This window comes from Macaca fascicularis, chromosome 10 (genome assembly GCF_037993035.2).
Source record: "Macaca fascicularis isolate 582-1 chromosome 10, T2T-MFA8v1.1".
In the NCBI taxonomy this organism is placed as follows: domain Eukaryota; kingdom Metazoa; phylum Chordata; class Mammalia; order Primates; family Cercopithecidae; genus Macaca; species Macaca fascicularis.
This window is the reverse complement of record NC_088384.1, coordinates 21074504-21093159: the sequence shown is the minus strand read 5'-3', so window position 1 is coordinate 21093159 and position 18656 is coordinate 21074504. Positions and strand designations below refer to the sequence as shown.

Below are 18656 nucleotides of genomic sequence, written 5' to 3'. Positions count from 1 at the left end.
TTGTCCCGCCGCCGGCCCTCTGGCTCAACGGAGCCCTCAGCCCAGAAGACTTGAGGATGCCCAGGCTTGGTGGTGGTGGGGAGGGGAACCACGGCTCTGGGAAAAAGGCGGCAGCAGGACTATTGCTTAACTTTGGTTGGGGGGTCCTGGGGCCCTCAGGATCCAATGGATCATATGGCTTCTTGCTCTAGTCAGTGCCAACTGGGGACAACACATTTTTGGCACTCATGGGAGTGGAGGGCGCTCAAGCAAGAGACTGAGCTCCAACTGGTCCTGCCACCTGGAGGTCTCAGCTGTCACTCTCTAGGGTGTCATTGAGGGCTGAGCAGGGCAATCAGGAGGCAGGTGTCCCATCCAGGTCCTGTCTCATTTTCCAAGCTTGGCCTTTCCTTCTTCACCCGAGAGGAGCAAGATCATGGATGAGGACCAATGCCTGCCTGCCTGGAATCATCAGCCCAGCTGTGGGCAGTAAGGAACCAGCTGGCCACCCAGTGGGGTCTGGGACGCGTCAGAGCCCCACTGCCCCCGCCATTACTGGGAGATTCTGGAATGGGGAAAATTCCACATCAGCATGACTGCCAGGAATTTTTCCATATCTGATGGGCCTGCGCTCTAGCTGTGTGGCCCTGGATGCACAGGCCCCCAGACAGGCCTGAGTTGTCCCCCCGGGCTGCAGGCTTTGGCTCCAGAGGTCCTGACCCTCTGTTCCTGCCTCTGGAGGCAACCCCGCTTCCTCCCATCGCCATGTGCATGACAGACTGGGAATGGCACACAGCCCTCTCCTCCCACCCACAGCCAGTCCCAGCTGAGAAGGGGAGCCCTAGGTTTTCTGCTCCCCAGGCCAGAGCCTGCCCAAGCTCTTGCTTTCCCCCTTCACAGGCTGGACCTACATCCACTGCCACAAAAACATTCTCTGCCCACACAGCCAGCAAACAGTGAGAGGCAGAGGGCAAGGCCCTCAGGTGCCTGGATTCAGGGAAAGTAGAGCCATTCCAAACCCACCCTTCCTCAGCCTGGCCCTAGTCCTCGACAACACTCACCCCTGGGAGGTGAGTCCTAGGAAGGGCTCAGAGTGAGCACCGAGAGCCCCAGGTTATAGTCCTGGCTCTGTCATGATGCACTGGCGGTTCCAAACAAGGGCATATCCCAATGGGCGTCAGCAGGGACACTGCCAAGGTCAGTTGGGAAGCTGTCAGGCAGGCCTCACAGACCGTAAGTGGAGCTGCCGTGGAATCCTACGCTGGGAGGTACTCAGCGGTTCTGCCAACATGCCCACAAGGCAAGCTGAGGGCAGGACCTCACCGTAGGCCCACAGATCCTTCCGGATCTGGCTTTTACCTTCTGGGCCGACTCCAGCAGGAAGTGATGTAAATCAGTTGGTGTTTACCAAGTACTTACTACACACCTGATATTACTGAGTCTGTAAGGTCTGAGCCTATAAAGTTATCACAGAACCCTCAACACATCCCTTTCAAAGAACAGAATTTCTACCGGTAACTGACACATGAGGAAGCAGGTGCAGAGGGAAAGTGCCTGGGTTAGAATGTGAACCAAGGCCAGACAGGCTGTGAAGCCCAGACCCAGAACCTCTGTGTCTACCTTCTGGCATCCCTGGACCTGGTCCAGAGAGCTCTAAGAGGTGCCTAGGGCTGGCCCAACCTGCAGCAGAGTGCTAGGTGGGCCTCCTCCAACCCTAGGAAGGCTCGTGGACACGGAATGCAATTGGCGCGAAAGTCCAGTCATTTAATAAAAATGCCCCCCCACCCTCACCCCATCACAGCACCCTGAGAATCACGGGTCCAACTGTGTGGGAGGGGGCTGTGGAAAGCCAGGATGAGTGGGGGCAGTAGGCAGGGGGCTGGGTGGGCCCCTGCACCTCATGTCACTGGCTCCTGGAAGCAGAGAATCAGGCTGGGCACAGATGCCTCTTCTCTGCCTAGGCACCAGCAGGGCAGCTCCATCCAAGGGAGGCCAGGGCTGCCCACCAGCCTAGCCAGAGAGCATGAGGGGTCAGGGCTGGCTGGAGAAAGGAGGAGGAGAAGAGAAGCGACTCTGGTCCATCACACTTAGGTCCTCTGGCCTGCCTCTGCCACATCCAGCTGCTAGGGGCTGGTCTCAGCCCTGTGAGGGGCCGCAGGCACTCACTCCGGCCTTGCTTTCTTGGCCTTCTTCTCAGACCTCATCGCCTCATCGTGGGCTTTCCGCTTCTCTGCCAGCTTGTTGGCCTGTGAGGGGGAAGGCGAAGGTCAGGCTGAGATGTGTGGAGAGGGGAGGGTGTGGGGCACCGAACTCAAAGCTATATCCCTTAAAAGCAGAGCTTCCAGAAAAGGTCACAAATTCCCATAGGAAAAAGATCTACCTGACCCACTTCACAGTGAGAAAACATGCCCTAGCCTTGCTTTAACGACATTATTTCACGCGCCCACAAATCTCGATAAGAGAATCCTAAACTCCCAGAGCTGGAAGGAGCCTTGGCAACAGTCCCATTTCCCTACTCCACCTGGAAAGCAGACACCAGTGGCACCTTCACCAGGAGCTGGTAGAAAGGGGTACAACAGGAAGAACCTTCTTTCTTGGGTCACCTGACAATATATTTTTAATTTTTTTTTTAAAGAGACAGGGTCTTTCTCTGTTGCGCAGCCTGGAGTGCAGTGGCATGATCATAGCTCACTGCAGCCTCAAATTACTAGGCTCAAACAATCCTCCCACTTCAGCCTCCAGAGTAGCTGGGATTGACTACTGGTGTGCACCACCATGTGTAGCCTCTTTTTTTTTTTTTTTTTTGGTAGAGACAGGGTCTCAATATGTTGCCAAGGCTGGTCTTGAACTCCTGGCCTGAACTGATCCTCCTGTCTTGGTATCCCAGAGTGCTGGGATTACAGGCGTGAGCCACCACGCCGAGCCCCATTTGACAATAACAATTTCAAAACTGCAATAGTTATGCTTCTAAGAATTTAGCCTGCAGAATCATTCAGAGGAGGGCAGACACATGCTCAGGGATGTTTTCTGAGAATGACTGAAACTGGAGAACAATCGAATCCCACCACAGGGGACAGGCCAGGTATTGGATGAGAAGTCCATATTACGGTTAAATGAAAATTACACCTCAGGCTGGGTACAGTGGCTCATGCCTCTAATCCCAACGCTCCACTGCACTCTAGCCTGGGTGAGGAGGAAGACTCTGTCTCAAAAAACAAATTATACCTCAAAACAATCTATAGCATGACCTCCCAAAGACGGGTCATTATGGGCACAAGAGAAACCTGGGGGCTGTTATTACAGGCTGCTCTACTCCACGGGCAGGGCTGTAAGCCAGTTCTGCATCACTCATCGCAGGGTTCCAGGGTGCATGAGTTTGTATTTTTAATTAGCACATATGGCTTTATGAACAAGAAAATACAAAACAGATAGAAGTTTAACAAAAGTCCCCCACAGTCCCTGAGTGCACCAGGAAGGCTCTGTTCGCAGACCCCAGCAGACTCAGGAAGCTGGATGCAGGGTGGGACAGAAGCCCTAAGGAAAGCCCGGGCCGGAGCTGGCAGTACCAAAGATGCCTACACTGGCCTGGGTCGGGGGCCCCAAAGGCTAGGCTGGGCCAGGCAGGCAACCTCAGGAAAAGGCTAGAAGAGCCTCAGTCTGCCTAGAGGAGGGCCCCAGGCCACATACATTCACCTGTGCAGTTGGGTCTGGTAGCCACACTTGGGTCTCAACTGGGTGGCTGGAACTCACCTCTCGGATTTTTCGCCTCTTGCCAAACATGATCTTCTGGTACAGGTACTTCTCCCGCTTCTTCATCATCATAATGGCCAGGCGCTTGGCCTCACTCTCCTCCTCCTGGGCCAGCCGCTGTTTATCCTCCAGTTTCAAGGTGCCTGCCATCACCCTGGGCTTCTGGGGACACAAGGAGGGTGCTTGTGAGGGCAGGTTCCCCCAACCTCCACAGTCTCTGGCTCCTGCCCTTCTAGGCCAGGACAGGCACCAAGCAGGGCTGCTTCCCAGGCTGAGCTTGCAGTGCAGCTCCCCCTACCTTCCCCTCCATCCTCTGCTCCTCCAGGGCTGCCAGCCGGGCCTCTTCCTCCTTTTCTGAACCAGCCTCTGCATCTTCCTCCTCCTCCTCCTCTTTTCCCTCTTCATCACCATCACCTTCGTTGTCGTCATCCTCTTCCTCCTCCTCTTCTGACTCATTCAGGTTTCCTAGAGACAGCCAATGACCTCTGAATGCCGTGGGAACCTGCTGTCTCTTTGGCAGGATGACAACAGGCCCAGGCTCCATCCTCTCTGACCCTGCTGTCTTTAGCCATGGGCAGTTCAGGGCTGTCCCAATTGTGGCCCTCTCTGGCACCTCCCCACAGCCCAGCTGCCATCAGAGGAAATTCCAAGGCCCCTAGTCCTGAGCTCTGTTGCCTCCAATGTAAACTCTGATGACAACGCAGCACGTTCTTCTGCTCAGTTATCCTGAACGTCAAATAACACCTGACCCCAGGAGGCAGATGTCCCTTCTCCGAAGCCTTACTCCACAGGTGGCTTCAAAGGGCTTTCTGCTCCTACTGCCTGTTCCCTGGAGCTTTCCACCTTGGCAGCCAAGGGAAACAGCCAGTGTGGGCCCAGGGGCCAAGGCCAGCCCAGTCCCATCCTGCTCACCTGGGTCCTCTCCCCGCTGCAGAGCCAGCAGCTTCAGTTTCTCAGGTGGGACGTAATCTCCTTCCCTCTCGGTCACAAAGGGTGAAAGGTGTGGGGGCAGCTGCACCCCAGGGAAGTACTCTGCCACGGGGAGGAGGAGCCTGGCGTTCACCGAGTCAAACACCCACTGGGGCTGCACGTAGCACCTGGTGCAGAGTGGCAGGCAAAAACGAAGTCACGGACGGCAACTCAGGGTCCTGCTGCATCGCAGGGCCTTTGAGATGGGACACGCAGAAATCCAGATAATCAGATTGGGGGCCTACCTGCCAATGACTGAGGTCTGCTGCCCAGGCCGGTCGACAATCTGGTGGGTGATGCGGGAGTCTGTGACGTCATAGGTGGCCCCGATGCACAAAGACTTGTCCCAGGACACTTCCCCCCCAAAACTCCTACAGGGACAGGGAGAGCCCACACGGGTACACAGACATGAACTGCCTGTCCTGGGACTCAGCTTCCTGGGATCTGCTGGCCACCCAGTCCAAAAACTCACCCTCTTAGGGCACCGTTGCCCCCTCCTCACCCCAGGATCCTCCCATCCTGGCTCAGCAGAGATCTGCCCACTGCTCATCCTTCTGTGCTAAGCTGGTAATAAAATGATGGTAGTCCCGCCCTCTGCTGAGTGCTTCCTATGTGCTCAGTGCAGTGCCGAGCACTTTCCACACACTCTTTCATAAGAAGTAGAAACTGACACCATCCCAATGTTACTGATGGACACCAGGGCAGGACCCAGACCAGAGCATGGCCGAACCAGTGCTGTCAGAGGGCCCTTGAGCCTCCCTACCTGATGATGAAGGCCAGGGCCTCACGGGGCACCTCTCGGTTCAGGAAGAACTTCAGGCCTTCAAAAAGCTTCTTGTGCTTCTCCTGTGCCTCCAGCTCCTTCCTGCGGTCTTCCTCCTGTGCTGACATCTCCTGTTGAAAAAGAGGCCAGGCTTCGCACCACCAGGGCTGCCCACCTCCACTGGAGGGCCAAGGCTGGAGATAACGCCCACTCCAGCTTCCTTCTAGATCCTGGATCCTGCCTTCAAAGGAAACTCCAAGGCCCCACTCCTGAACTCTGTTGCCTCCTATGTAAACTCTGATGACAATTCAGCCCGTTCTTCTGCTCAGTTGCTTTGACCGTCAAATAACACCTAATTTATAGGATGCAAATGTCCCTAAGCTGGGAACCCCCCCACACGACCCCTCCCAGTCCTCCTGCCAGAAGGCAGTGCAGTGCTCACCCCATCGGTGGGAAACTCATCCACCTCGGCCTCCTCCTCTGTGGCAGGCACCACCACGCGGGCCAGGCTGGCACTGAGGGCCGCCAGTTTCTACAGGAGAGAAGGGGCTGCTTGCAGTGGGGGACCTCATGCGGGCATGGGGCCAGGGTGGGGAGGGGCAGCAGTGACAGTCCTGGGCATCAGCAGGTGTGGGTTCCAAGGGCAGGCCGAGACCACCCACCTAGCCACAACCACCCCCACCCTGACCCAGACCCCCAGAGGTATTGGGGACAGAGACCACGCCCTTGGGAGATGCCAGGTGACGCTGCTGGAGCCTCTCACCTCCATAGAGCTCTCGGAGTCCAACGCGTAGGTGCCCTCACTGGCCTTTGCCTCTGCTTGGGCCTGCCCCTCGAGCTAGTAGGCAAGGGGAAGGTCAGGGGCAGAGGACAGCCACAGCCCCTCGCCTCTGTGTCGACAGAGAAGGGCTGCGGCCCCTGCACCGCGAGCAGAAGGCACTGGTATGGGGTCCTACCTTCGGGGGGTAGTGCAGGTTGAGCAACTGGTAGAGGCGGAAGTTGACGAAGCCCAGCAGTGTGGTGTAGAACTCAGTGAAGGTGGCCATGACCCTGTAGTCCACGTCTGTCGGGTGCTGAGGAACACAAGAGGTGCATGAGCAGTGTGGGCGCAGGGATGGGGGCAAAGGAGGGACAGACAACCACAGAGTGGAGGGCGTCTGACCTACCCGAGGACTCCAAGCTCCTCAAGAAGGCACTGCCCTAGGGAAGGGGTGGCACGGATCTTCCCACCCAGGGGCGTTCTGGCCACAAGTGTTCCCAGCCACAAGTGAGGCTCTGGATAGGGGTCCCAAGGGTTAGAGCCATCCTCGAAGTCAGTGCCAGACCCCCATAAAAGAGTGAGAAAAGGAACCCTGGTCCCCACTGCTCCCAGGACTGGCTGGTCCTCCCCTCCCTGCGCCAGTTCTCCCACTCCCTTCAGGTCTAGCTCAGACTCGGAGACACCACTTTCTGACCCGGCCGGAGCTCCTGCCTTCCGCATCACCTAGCCCACAATCTTTGCTGCATGTCTGCTGCTGGGCTAGCGTGTGGGCACCAGGAGGGCGGTGCTCCCAGCGCTGTCCCTAGCCCAGAAGGGCTGGCAAAACCTTAGCTGACTAAGGTGCCTTGGGAAGGCCAGGCTCAGCGGGGGCGGGGGATGAATGGGGCTCAGGCCACCCACTGAGTCCCACCTCTGAACCTCGGGATGGACACTCAGAATTGAGTGACCCCTCCTTGGGCCCAAGCCAGGTCCAGAGCCATGACCCAAAGGGCTGGGGTAGGCTGGCAGCTGGCCTGGCTCAGCCCCCAGGCAGCTCTTGGGAAATGGCCAGCAGACAAACTACTTACTGCTCAGGGCAAAGGCAAAGAGCTGTCATCCCAGCAGCAGGGGACACAGAAGGCTTATCTTCGCCCTGGAGCAGCTAATAGGGCAAAACAGGGCAAAGAACTGAGGCCCAGACAGAAGCACCGCAACTCTTGAGCGGTTCTGCCCCCTAAAACCATGGAGGCCAAGCCAGCCCAGCTGGCTCCCAGGACGCAGCAGGATGTTCCGAGCAACATGAAAATCAGTAGTGATCACCATGAGTGCCGGGTGTGCCCATGACTCTCAGCTGTTCTGCTATTCTGCTGCCAGACAGTGACCTGTGCTGTGAAAGCACACAGGGCCAAGGGAAGTCCCGCCTGTCCCCCCACTCACACCTCCATCCTTCCATGAGAATCTGTGAGGGCCCCTGACAGGCACATCAGGGGACCAACCACATTTCCCACAGCCCAGCACTGAGCAGGGGGCCCCCGACCCTACAACCAGCCTGACTTCCACAGCTATGAACCCAACCCTGGCTGCTCACAGGAGGGGCACAACTGGGCTCCGCTACGACCTAGTGCCAGTCCTCCCCATCTGCTGAGAGGAAGCAACGGCTGTGAACTGGCCGGGGAGGAAAGGGGAATGGGTGGCTGGCTCCCTTCTCCCAGGGCCAGCTGTGTGGAGGCCAGCCTGCCCCAGGGCCCTGTTCACCAGCAGGGAGGACACACAAAGAGCAGTCTGAGTAGCATGGGGGCAGGACGTCAGAGAGATGGAAGGCCCAAGAGGAAGGCAGGAAGGAAGGAGGAGGAGAGAGGGCTGTGGAGGGGAAGAAGGAAGGGCCACCCATGCGTGCCCCATGAGGGGTGGGAACAGGGACTGCTGAGGGCCAAGCCCGCCTCTCACCGGCAAACAGGCCACAGCCTCACCACCAGGCAGCCAGTTAGGGTGGGTTCCAGCCCTTGCAACCCCACCCACAAGGGATCGTAAGGAACAGTCCAGAGCGCCTAGAGCCCCAGCTCCCCCTGGAGCCCCGATAATCTGGACAGCAGAGCCACTGTGCTAACTGGACCAGCAGCGGCTGCTCTCCACTGAAGGCACCAGTTCCCACTCAATGATCAAGCAAGGTGGGCTAAATGCAGGCCACCAGCACAGGGAGGCAGGAGAGGCTGGCCCCACCACCTGGGGGGCACTAGAAGCTAATGATGCCTCCATGAGGGGGCAAAACCAGGGTTTCTCTCAGTGGATCCCTGCCAACAATTCCCAGGATTTCAAATGGATAAAGAAAAAGGCTGGGCTCTGCGGCTCACGCCTATAATCCTACCACTTTGGGAGGCTGAGATGGAAGGACTGCTTAAGCTCAGGAGTTCAAGACCAGTCTGGGCAATGTAGTGAGACCCTATCTCTATTTTAAAAGAAAGAGAAAACAATATGTATAGGAAACAGTGCCACATGCTAAGTGCTTCTCCTGTGCTCACCGTTCCCCTTCTCTCCCAGTCCTTGAGTCCTGTGGGGCAGACAGGCGGGAAGGGGGAAGCAGAGGAGGGAGGCAAGGCCACTTGGCCAAGGTCTGGCAGTTATTGGCAGCAAAGCAGGGACAAGGACCCCAGTAGGTTTGAGGGCAGGGCTCTGCCACTGTCCCCATGTGGTGCTGGACGTGCAGGCCGGGTATGACCCTGGTAGCTGTTCTCACTGTTCACTCGGCCCCTAAAAGGCCAAGCACCAGGCACTGTTAAGGACGTAGACACTGTTAACTGCGGCACAGAGAGGTGAAAGGAACACGTCCAAGGGCATACAGCTGCCAGGTGCTGCCACAGGACTAGCTTAGGTTCCTGCTCTTAATGAGGATGCTGTGTGGCACATTCCCCATCTTGTTCTGCCCCACCTCACCCATCGTCAACAGTTGGGAACCCAGCACTTGCTAGACTCCATGAACAGCAAAATCCCCCTTCCTCCACACTTGTATCTGTCTAGGAGGCAGCACAAGCCCCTCCCCTCCCGACAGGCACACTCACATCATGGGAGAAGGCATAGGGAGTGATCCACACAATGGGCTGCCCCAGCACCTCGGCCTGGTAGTAAATGCCTTTGATGGACAGGAAGACCTGTGGGAGAGGAGACAGCTGGGTGAAGACCATGGTGGGCAGGAGAGGGCGTGGGGTGGGGTGCCCGCCAGATGGTCACAGGCTCACCTTGCGCAGGGCACGGGCGGCAATAATGTAGTGCATGAACTCCACAGTGAGCCGGCGGCACAGCTGAATGGTCTGCACGTGGCACTTGCCAGTCCGTGGGAAGGTGGAAAAGAGGAAGCACATGGAGAGGGCATCATCCAGGTCCCGCAGGGCATCGATGAATGTGGGGTACCTGCACAGCCAGTGGGGCAGCACATGGGGCCTGTTCAGCCTGGGTACCAAGGGGGGGCCCTGATCTCCTTACCCCACCCCAGATGCCCCATTCCTCAAGCCAGGCCTCACCACTGCCACCTCCTGACCTGGCAGGAGCAGCTTCCCCACATCTGACCACAGTCCTTGGGAGGAACCACTTAACCAGGACGTGCCCACTAGGCTCTGAGGACCAGAGAAGTCCTGATGGGGATCCTCAAGACACCCATTGCTCACCAAAGACCCAGCCTTGACCCACGTACGTATTTTGTGGTGCATGAAGGTAGACGGAGTCAGGGCCTCCATGACTGTCTTTGAAGGTGAACATTTAGTGCACGGACACTCTATAGAGAGGTCCAAGATGGAAAATGGGAAACCAAAGCTGCCCTAGTGGAGAAGGGAGCGGGGTGGGGGCTGCTTCCCCTAGGCAGCACTTATGTCTAGGCCTGGCCACAGGTCGCCAGCGTAGGTTCTAGCTTCCATGCTTCTCACCCCTTGGACCTGTCTAGTTGGCAGAACCAATAAGACCCAGGGAATTGGGTCCAGGAAGAGCCAGAGCAGAATGTGTTTCGGGGAATCTTGTGGTAAATGACAAAGCCAACACGGAGGAGCCACCCCGGGCACTGTGTGGCTGCCCTGTTGAGGGACAGAGGCATGGGTCACAGAGAAGACATGGAACCACAAGCAACGACACCTGGATTCCAGTCTTGGTCCGAGCTGTGACCCAGACTCTTCATTTACGACTGGGCTCTTGCAGCTCCCTAGAAATGCCTTGGGCCCAAGTGGACGGACAGAGCTTCAAGCTTCTCTCCCGCAGCCAGAGCAGCTGCCAGAGACGCTGGCATCCAAACTGCCTTCCAGGAAGCTACCTTTTTAAAAATCATTTTTGTTACTTTTCCTATTTTCTTTTTTCCAAGTGCTTCTTCAAGGAGAAGCAGCTTCCTTTTGAAGTATGGGTTCTGGCTGGGGGTTGGGCGGGGCAGCGGGAGGGGTGCAGTTTAAAAAAAAAAGAGAGAGAGAGAATGGGTTCTGCTACTTCAAAAAAGACTCCAAAATCCATGAGACCAGACACTGCCAAGGTCCTTCCAGCCCCAGATGGCATCACTTACTGCTACGAGTCAGAAGTCTACCAGGTCTTCAAACCCATGCCAAGATGGAAGAAAGGCCTGCAGAGACCTCTCATGAGGCAGCAGGATAGCTGTCTGGTTTCTTGGTGCAGAGGTGACAGCCTCAATTGGCCCTCTCTGGTGCCTTGTAGTTTCCTAACTCTCCACCTCACAGACAAAACCAACAACCCAGGCTTTCTGTAGAAACAGCGCCAGCATTTCCGGGCCAACTGCTTTTCTTTCTTAAGCTCTGGCTTTAGCTAAGGAGCTAGAGATGGTGTAAAATGAGATCACCACAACCACACCGTCACACTTGATGTGTGTGTATGAACCCAGGCACTTGCTTTTCGTGTGTGGCTTTTTTTCGTTTATTTCACCGAACACTGTGTGTCACAGGCAGGACAGGAACTGCCATCATCTCTTATGGAGGTGGGGACCTACTCGGGTTAAGAAATACCCTCTGGCCACCCAGCGCATGTGCCACACAGTTGGGATGGGAACACCGGCCGTCTAGCTCCTAGGCCAGGGCTCTTCCTGTGACAGCCCACAGCCAGGCTGGATGAAGCCAACCCGAGCCATCCTGGAGCTCAGTGTTCCTGGGCCATCAGCCCCCAAAGATGACAGACATTCACCAGCCCAGGGCTTCTGAACTTTACCACTACTGACATTTGGGTCAGACTACACTATGTTGTAGGGGACTACTATAGCGCATTTAGTGGCATCACTGGCCTCTCTCCACTTGATACCAATAGCACATCCATCCAAGTTGTGAGAACCAAAAGAGTCTCCAGACATTGCCAAATGCCCACTGGAAAAGCAAGATCACCCCTGATTAAGAATTGCTGATTTAGGCTGGATGTGGTGACTCACACCTGTAATCCCAGCACTTTGAGAGGCCGAGGTGGGTAGATCACGTAAGGTCAGCCTGGCCAACATGGTGAAACCCAGTCTCTACTAAAAACACAAAAATAAGGCAGGCGTGGTGGTGGTGCCTGTAATCCCAGCTACTCAGGAGGCTGAGGCAGGTGAATTGTTTGAACCTGGGAGGTGGAGGTTGCAGTGAGCCGAGATCCCCCCGCTGCACTCCAGGCTGGGCAACAGGGCAAGACTTTCTCAAAAAACACACGAAACAAAATTTGCTGATTTAGTTAGTGAATGAGGGGGACGTCTGAGAAGGCTGGGCAAGGAACAGTTCAGACCAGAAGTGTCTAGCCGTGCTTCCCAGGTCTCACCAGGTACCCGCCGTGCAGCCATGGGGCGCTGGGGCTCTCCCACCACAGGGCCTCTGCACTTGCCACGGCCTCTGCTTGGACTGTGCTTCCGCTGGCTGGCTCAGACGTCTCCCCTCAGAGCCCTGTCTGACAGCCCTGTAACTACAGACCTAGTAATCATTCTAGAAATTTGCTAGCTTGGTTTTTGGTCTGTGTCCTTCAAGGAGATGCAAGCTCTTTGAGCTGGGTCTTAGTCTTGTTCCCTACTGAATCCCTGGTGCTAGGACAGAGACCAGCAGTAAATGAAGAAACTGCGGTGTCCCGAAGACGGCCTGGCTCACCGTTCCTTGATGATGTGGTCAAGTTTGTAGTTCGGCTTATTGTCCTTTAGACGCTCTACAGTGTTCCACTCGCTCTTCCCATAGGCCTTCCGGAGCTTCCGGACAAACACCTGAAGGAAAGGAAAAGACCACTGATGCTGAGGCTCAGGACTCCTGGACAACTTCTATGGAAGATGGAAACGCAGGGCAGAAGGACTCTCATGCCCCTTGAAGCTGGCCATGGCTGTGTGCCTGTGTCACCGACCCCTCTGCCCAGGATATGCAAAAAAGCCAACTCCAAGGAACACCAAGCCTGGTGTGTTAACCAGCAGAGCTAGACCGGGCACCCTTTTTGACAATGCACAGGTGTCCCAACTCCACATGTTTACATGGGAGGACGGCACAGCAAAGCAGCTCCATTTTTCTTTTTTTTTTTTTTTTTTTTTGAGACGGAGTCTCGCTCTGCCACCCAGGCTGGAGTGCAGTGGCCGGATCTCAGCTCACTGCAAGCTCCGCCTCCCGGGTTCACGCCATTCTCCTGCCTCAGCCTCCCGAGTAGCTGGGACTACAGGCGCCCGCCACCTCGCCCGGCTAGTTTTTTGTAGTTTTTAGTAGAGACGGGGTTTCACAGTGTCAGCCAGGATGGTCTCGATCTCCTGACCTCGTGATCCGCCCGTCTCGGCCTCCCAAAGTGCTGGGATTACAGGCTTGAGCCACCGCACCCGGCCTCCATTTTTCTTTCTTTTTTTGAGACAGAGTCTCGCTCTGTTGCCCAGGCTGGAGTGCAGTGGCCGGATCTCAGCTCACTGCAAGCTCCGCCTCCCGGGTTCACGCCATTCTCCTGCCTCAGCCTCCCGAGTAGCTGGGACTACAGGCGCCCGCCACCTCGCCCGGCTAGTTTTTTGTAGTTTTTAGTAGAGACGGGGTTTCACAGTGTCAGCCAGGATGGTCTCGATCTCCTGACCTCGTGATCCGCCCGTCTCGGCCTCCCAAAGTGCTGGGATTACAGGCTTGAGCCACCGCACCCGGCCTCCATTTTTCTTTCTTTTTTTGAGACAGAGTCTCGCTCTGTTGCCCAGGCTGGAGTGCAGTGGCCGGATCTCAGCTCACTGCAAGCTCCGCCTCCAGGGTTTACGCCATTCTCCTGCCTCAGCCTCCCAAGTAGCTGGGACTACAGGCGCCCGCCACCTTGCCCGGCTAGTTTTTTGTATTTTTTTTAGTAGAGACGGGGTTTCACCGTGTTAGCCAGGATGGTCTCGATCTCCTGACCTCGTGATCCGCCCGTCTCAGCCTCCCAAAGTGCTGGGATTACAGGCTTGAGCCACCTCGCCCGGCCAGCAGCTCCATTTTTCAACTGAGAACAGAAGCCAAGTGACCTGCCACTGACAGGATGAGAAAGGCTGGCCTCTGTTCCCAACACCAGACTATATCAGCATGAAACAAGCTGTGGATCTGTGTGTGGCACTGAGCCACCCAGAAAAATGCAATGGAAGCCTGTTTTGGGGCCAGGTCCTAAAATTAAATGACCTCTTCCCTCCAAGTACTTCTGTTGAGGCTCACGCTGCTCTCTGTATAGGCTTACCCAGAGAGGGTAGGCAATCTGCCCAAGGTCACAGTTAGTTAGTGGGTCACAGAGCTGCGATGAGAACCTGACAGACCCTAGAGCCCAGACCTCACCTTGTATTCCCGGAACTTGTTGACAATGGGTTCATGGAGGAGAAACCTGATGTCTTTGATAAGGTAAAACGTTCGGGCTGCTGTAGAACCCTTGTTAACCTTCTTCTTGTGTTTCGGTTCATGGGGGTAAATGCCCTTCAGAATGCACAACCGCCTGGAAGACAGAGGCCATCTGTTATGTCAGTTATGTGGGTAAAGGTGGGGAGCACTGGCCACAGCTGGGCCTGGAAAACAACGGTAAACAGGGAACATGGGGTCCCTGCCCTTAGACAGCTCACATCCTAGTACACGAGTCTCACAATCACAGTCATAAAACAAAAACGCAGACTTGAGAGTCTCTAGGGGAGTTAAGAAAGGACTTGCTGAGATATCGGCATTTTAGCCACAAAAAGGAGAGAAGCATCCTAACAAGGAGAGAAGCTCCTAACAAGGAGAGAAGCATCCTAACAAGGAGAGAAGCATTCTAACAAGAGGGACAAAGTCCAGAAGGCTGGAAAGAGCTGGTGTGTTTGAAGGAATAAAAATAAAAGTGGACCAGGTGGCCAGGTGTGATGGCTCACATCTGTAATCCCAGCACTTTGGAAGGCTGAGGCAGGCGGATCACCTGAGGTCATGAATTGGAGACCAGCCTGGCCAACATGATGAAACCTTGTCTCTACTAAAAAAAATACAAACATTAGCCAGGCATGGTTGCCAGCGCCTGTAATCCTAGCTACTAGGAAGGCTGAGGCAGGAGAATCGCTTGAACCTGGGGGTGGAGGTTGCAGTGAGCTGAGATCATGCCAATGCACTCCAGTCTGGCCAACAGAGCGAGACTCCGTCTCTGGAAGAAAAAAAAAAAGTGGGCCAGGTGAGCCACAGAGGCCAGGGCCCACAGGCCATAGTGAAAGACTTCACTATTTTGACTCTATGAGGAATGAGAACCCCTAGCTGCAGGATCAGGGGTCTCTTCTGCCAGACGGGAGGGGATGGATGGCAGGGACCCAGCCCAGCCCAGCTAGCCCATCCTGACGATCCAGTTCAGTTCTCCTCCATTTTCCCTTGGACCACACCTAGCAAACACAACTCACTAAAGCAAGGAAAGGTGAGAAAGAGAAGGAATACCAGAATTCCAGAACGGGTATGGCAACTCAGGTAAGACAGGGATACAGCTGAGTTTTCAATGTGCAATTCACTGCCTGGGCTTCCCGCGGTCCCTCTATATTCCCCTTCTCTCCAAGCTCACCTAAAGTCAGCCAAGCTCAGCTGGAGCTTCTTCCGGGCTTTGTTCCGGGTGATGTAGTTGGTGGCCGAGCCTCGTTCATACTGGGAGAGGAAAAAAAAGCAATTCTCCGTTAGCAATGATTGTAGTGACCGACATCAAACTCTGGGCATGCTTAGTTCCACAGGCAACTATCACTCTGGATAAGTTGCTGAGATGAATCAAGGAGAGGAAACACTGCAGGGAAGGAGCTGACCTGCCTGGATGAGCTCTCCTGTACCGTCCTTGCAGCTGCCAGCACAGGGAACACATACACGATGCTGAGGGCTGCGAGGCTGCTATGGATAGGGTGCTGTGCCAAGTGCTTAGCACTAGCTCTAAATGTTGGCCATTACAATTAGTGATTTTCACACATTTCATTTAATTCCCATAACCCTGTGATGTAGGTGCTGTCAGAACCCCCATTTCACAAAGGAGAAAACGGGCTCGTAAAATAACCTATGCAACTCTTAAAAAGCACACAGCTTTTTTTTTTTTTTTTTTTTTTGAGACGGAGTCTCGTTCTGTAGCCCAGGCTGGAGTGCAGTGGCCGGATCTCAGCTCACTGCAAGCTCCGCCTCCTGGGCTTACGCCATTCTCCTGTCTCAGCCTCCCGAGTAGCTGGGACTACAGGCGCCCGCCACCTCACCCGGCTAGGGTTTTTTTGTATTTTGTAGTAGAGACGGGGTTTCACCATGTTAGCCAGGATGGTCTCGATCTCCTGACCTCGTGATCCGCCCGTCTCGGCCTCCCAAAGTGCTGGGATTACAGGCTTGAGCCACCGCGCCCGGCCAAGCACACAGCTTTTTAAGAGTTGGGGCTGGGATTCAAACTCGGGCAGGTCTGAGTCCGGTGCCTGAATGCCTAACAGCTAAGCCAGTGTTCCTAATCTTTTTCCCTCCTTTTCTTCCTCATTATAATCTCTTCACCACTACCAGGAGACTTATTAGACACCCCCTTCCTCCCTCACCCATCACCCTTTCTTCCCCATGCCTCATAAAATGTTAATACCAGAGATATACTGCAGGTCTGTTTATGTAATGTGGTCCTTGGGGGGCCACAACCACTGTAATAGCTAAGATACTGCCCCTCAACCAATTTTGTTCCCTTGAGGGTGGTATTACCCTGGCTGAAAAAGTATGCTCTAAGCCACACAGCTTCTCCCCTTCCTCATTCATTCATTCAACAGACAATAACATGTCCTCTATCATGGTCAAAGCACTAAGCTAGATGCTATGAAGGCAATAAAGACAAAAAGCCTGGTCTCTACCTGCCCCCAAGAAGCATATTGTCTTGTGTAACCATTTGGATGCCTGTGGTGCTAAGACGCTGCCTCACACCCACATTTCTGTATTCGTCACACTTCTGCATCCCTCACACTTCTGCATCCCTAGATAGAGGTGAGCAGTGCACTGTAACAAATACCCTGCAAGCTAACAAGCATGTCTTTTCCAAACAAGATCTTCCTCTGGGCTAAGACAGCAGGGGCCTCTTTGGCTAGGTTCAGCTCTAAAGAGACAAACCTGTTAGTCTCCCAGGGGTACGTTTACTAATAACATCATAGTAATGAAACATACCCTTCATTCATTCTTTCCTTTACACATGTATTAATTGTCTATTGGGTATCAAGCCCATGCTAAGTCCTGGAGGTATAAAGATGAGTTTCAGACTGCCTTAAGAAGTTGAGTTTTCATTTACAGCGTTTTCCATTGCCTTATGCCACACTTATCTCTGACACCATGCTTATCCTTATAAATGTTAAGGGAATAAATGGTTCTCAATGGGTTACTCCCTGGGTATGTGCTGGGAGAAGGACAATTCAGCAATGTTTGGAGACATTTTTAGTTGCTGGGTGCTACTGGCATCCAATAGGTGGAGGATCAGGGATGTCGCCAAATATCCTACTACACACAAGACAATCCTTTCCACAACAGAGAATCATCTTTGTTGATTCTGGCTCTGAAACCCAGCTTTTAAAAACTGTAACGATTTTGTTACATATCTACATCTGCAACTCAAGGGCAGGTTTCCCATCTTGTATCTTTGCAGTTCCGATGGGGCTAGCACTGGACACTCAATGTAGTGTGTTAGGTTAAAAATACTGGCAATAGAAACTTTCACTCTGAAAGAAACACTTAAGCCAACTATATATTCCTCATTCCCATTCCCTTCCCAGTCTTTTCATGTCACTGAGCCGATTATCCATACAGCCACAAGAACTCCCTGAAAAACTCTAATCGTGTTACTCCTTCGATTCCTACTGCACACAGAATAAAATTCAAGCTCTACACTATTCCTACTGCACTTAGAATAAAATCCAAGCTTACAGGCCTTGCACGATACAGTACTTGTCCAACCCCAATCTTATCAGATGCCATTCTTTTCTTGGTTTACATCCCGATGTCCTTCCAACTCCTTACACACAGCAAGCCTTTCCTGCCTACTGATCTTGGCATTTGGTTTCCCTTGTCAGGCTTGCTCGTGAAGCACTACCATGCCCCACAACCCATCCAAGACGTTCTGATCTTTCCCATTTCAGTCGAAATGTTATGCCTCGAAGAGAACTTCCAAGACAACATTAACCAAATAATGTGACGGGCAGTAACGGCGAACACTACGTAATGTTTATCACCCTTTCGATAAATAGTGGTCCCACGGCTCGGCCCGCTTTTGGAATGAAGCTACGCTTGGTAAGTTCAACTCTCTCTCACAGCCCTCTCCACAGAAAGCACTCTGGAGTTCGTTCTTGGATTTCACTAAACGAGTACTGCCATCCTTAACCATCCTCGGACCCCTTCTCGCAGCTGACTACTGCCGCGTTGATCTCGTCTTTCCAGTCTCCATGAGAAATGGAGCTCGGGAAAAGAGCCGACCCCATGCTCTGCCGCCCCCAGATCCCACCCCTCGGGAATTCCCACCGTCTTTCCCACTCACCTTCTTCTTCTCAAGGCCTCCCATCGCTCCACGTTGAGGAGCCGACTAGGGCAGCGCCTACAGACAGCTCCACTTCCTCCCGCACGTGCCGTGCCAAGGACCCCGAGGACCCTCCCCACCCCACGCTGTCGGTGTGCGGGGGCTGCCCAATGAGATGCCTGTAAAAGTCCAGGGAAAGATGGGGATTTCCTCCTCGAGATTTAAAACTATAGTCTGAAAAAAATCACTGAGACCACTCTTTCCAGATCTTTCGCGTTCACAATGGTTACAAACACTTTAAGTGTTAAAACAAACGTGGATATACAGGCATTCCTGTAATCACCCTGATAACGAGGCATTGACTGTGACCGCGTTGCATGCTGGGACGGAGAGGGGCGGAAGGCTTAGAGACAGCGCGGTGCCTTCTGGGATGCAGAGGGGCACCACGCTCCGTGTTGCGTGATGGGATTGCGTTGTCAAGGTAACGGTTGCTAAGCCTCGTTAGAATTTGGCTGCCGATGCCGGGCACGGTGGCTCAAGCCTGTAATCCCAGCACTTTGGGAGGCC

General features: G+C 54.3%; 1 protein-coding gene across 1 annotated transcript; it reads right to left on the bottom strand.

The window, feature by feature from the left end:
- Positions 1 to 1717: 1717 nt before the first annotated feature.
- On the bottom strand, positions 1718 to 18212 carry PES1 (pescadillo ribosomal biogenesis factor 1). Its single transcript, XM_005567588.4, has 15 exons — positions 18111 to 18212; positions 15162 to 15241; positions 13937 to 14090; positions 12281 to 12390; positions 9434 to 9605; positions 9257 to 9346; positions 6418 to 6534; positions 6225 to 6299; positions 5904 to 5993; positions 5462 to 5592; positions 4944 to 5069; positions 4642 to 4826; positions 4028 to 4194; positions 3730 to 3891; positions 1718 to 2225 (listed from the first exon to the last, which is right to left on the bottom strand). The coding sequence occupies exons 1-15, from the start codon at positions 18132 to 18134 to the stop codon at positions 2142 to 2144; spliced, it is 1767 nt and encodes a 588-aa protein (XP_005567645.3). The 5' UTR covers positions 18135 to 18212; the 3' UTR covers positions 1718 to 2141.
- Positions 18213 to 18656: the final 444 nt, after the last annotated feature.

What these genes read in the sequence shown, in the direction of transcription:
- PES1 (XM_005567588.4), bottom strand. Translation starts at nt 18,134, where the DNA reads ATGGGAGGCCTTGAGAAGAAGAAG. An exon ending in ACTCCGAGAGCTCTATGGAG is followed by an intron (nt 5,994 to 6,224) that starts GTGAGAGGCTCC and finishes TCTCTCCTGTAG; the next exon opens with AAACTGGCGGCCCTCAGTGC. An exon ending in ATGAGTTTCCCACCGATGGG is followed by an intron (nt 5,593 to 5,903) that starts GTGAGCACTGCA and finishes CTTTTTCAACAG; the next exon opens with GAGATGTCAGCACAGGAGGA.